Source organism: Haliaeetus leucocephalus, unplaced genomic scaffold, assembly GCF_000737465.1.
Source record: "Haliaeetus leucocephalus isolate CR32 unplaced genomic scaffold, Haliaeetus_leucocephalus-4.0 Scaffold0, whole genome shotgun sequence".
Lineage (NCBI taxonomy): Eukaryota > Metazoa > Chordata > Aves > Accipitriformes > Accipitridae > Haliaeetus > Haliaeetus leucocephalus.
Window position 1 is genome coordinate 17134087 of NW_010972436.1, and position 1523 is coordinate 17135609.

At 46.5% G+C, this 1523-nt stretch overlaps 1 protein-coding gene across 1 annotated transcript in view; it reads left to right on the forward strand.

Moving 5' to 3' along the window:
* The first annotated feature begins 451 nt into the window (after window positions 1–451).
* The window catches only part of PITRM1 (pitrilysin metallopeptidase 1), a 31007-nt gene continuing 29935 nt past the window's right edge, over window positions 452–1523 (forward strand). Inside the window, exon 1 of the mRNA XM_010562994.1 lies at window positions 452–662. Within this exon, the coding sequence (XP_010561296.1) occupies window positions 452–662 (211 nt within the window). The remainder of the gene's footprint in view (window positions 663–1523) is intronic.

A 1523-nucleotide genomic window follows, 5' to 3' on the forward strand; every position in this document is an offset into this window, starting at 1 on the left:
GTAGAAGTTCCCATCAGGACTGGTTCTTCATGGTGTTAGAAACATAGTTTCTGGAAGCATATACTGAAAAGAAACATATAGGGGAAGCAGCTCCTATCAAAGTGGTGTGACTTGAATCTAATCTGAAACAAATACAGAAAAAAAGGACAAAAAACAGAGGAGGTGAAATGGTAGAAGGCAGGGAGGAAATCAGGTATAACAAAAATAGGGAGCAAACAAATTGCATTCACTAGTACCCAGCATCTAAGCTTTACATGAAAGTTACTGGATCTTTTCACTAGCCTTAAAAAAGATTGAAAAAGATACGTAATTAAGATAGATGACAGGTTACACAGGTTAATGCACAAAATCCAGACTTTAACTACAGCCAGTTATTGGCTTTTTTATTTAATTTAAAAATTAATGAAATGGGAAAATTACATGGAAAACACAAATGAGAAAAACAGAGGAAATGAATGGTGCTGGAGCACCGAGGAGCCACGCAGCTAGCGAGGAGACGGAGGATGTGCTTCAGGGCAGTGCGCCCGGCAGCAGGGCTGGGGAGGGCAGAAGGGCAGCGAGAGTGCTGAGTCACGCAAGGATGATAAAATCCCCAAAAAGACTATCACAGGCAGCAGTGGGAGGCAGACAACTGCATGCCAGACAGCGAAGAGGAGGACGAGGTAGAGATAAAAATTCCCAGGATACTTTAAACTCCGATTTTTTCAGTTAACATCATAGCCAAAGAACTGAAGACAAGCAGCGTGGGATGTGCCGAGCACCTGTTGTTCGCTCTGGTTTTGCTTAAAATCCCAAGTAGTCTCCTCTTCTGGCATCAGGCCTCTTATGTCTCAACAGATCATCGGGCTCTTACGTTCAGGAACGAGGGATTGGTAATTTGGTGGCCGTACTTCACAGATGCTGGCCTTCTGGGAAACCTCATGAACACGCGATGAGAAATTGATTATCAAGTGACTATCTAAAAATCCTATTAGCTTGCAAAATGGAAGGAATAAAAGCCTAGGCATGTAGCAGCACTTTCCTGGTGGGTACGAGGACATCCTGTGAACCTTCACTGAGGTCCCCATCGTACACCTACCTCTCCGCTTGCTGACCTGAACCGTGCCCTCCCTGCGCGCAAGCCCTCGCGCAGCAGATACAGACACAGCGGCAGGACTAAATCCTGCTTTAGTTTCCCACTCACTCCTGTTCACTTGGCTCATTTTCCTCACAAAACCATCGCATAAAAATATTGAGATGCATTGGCAAGACATGGGCAAGGAGAGATGCAGCCCCTGGAACGCATTTATCTCGGGTGTTTTGGTTTTTTTTTTTAAGTTGAAAAAGCAAACAACAGGCTCTACTCAAAGGTCGCTCCCCTTACGACCAACGCAGCTTTTGATTCTCCTGAGAACTTCCCGCACAGGCGAAGCCTTTTCCAAGAGATTTCCCCGCCAAGGTCAATCCTCCCCAAAAAGGCTCAAGTTTTGGGGTTGCGTTCCGCTCCCCCGCCCCCCCCGCCCAAAGCCCCGCCGTCCCCCGTC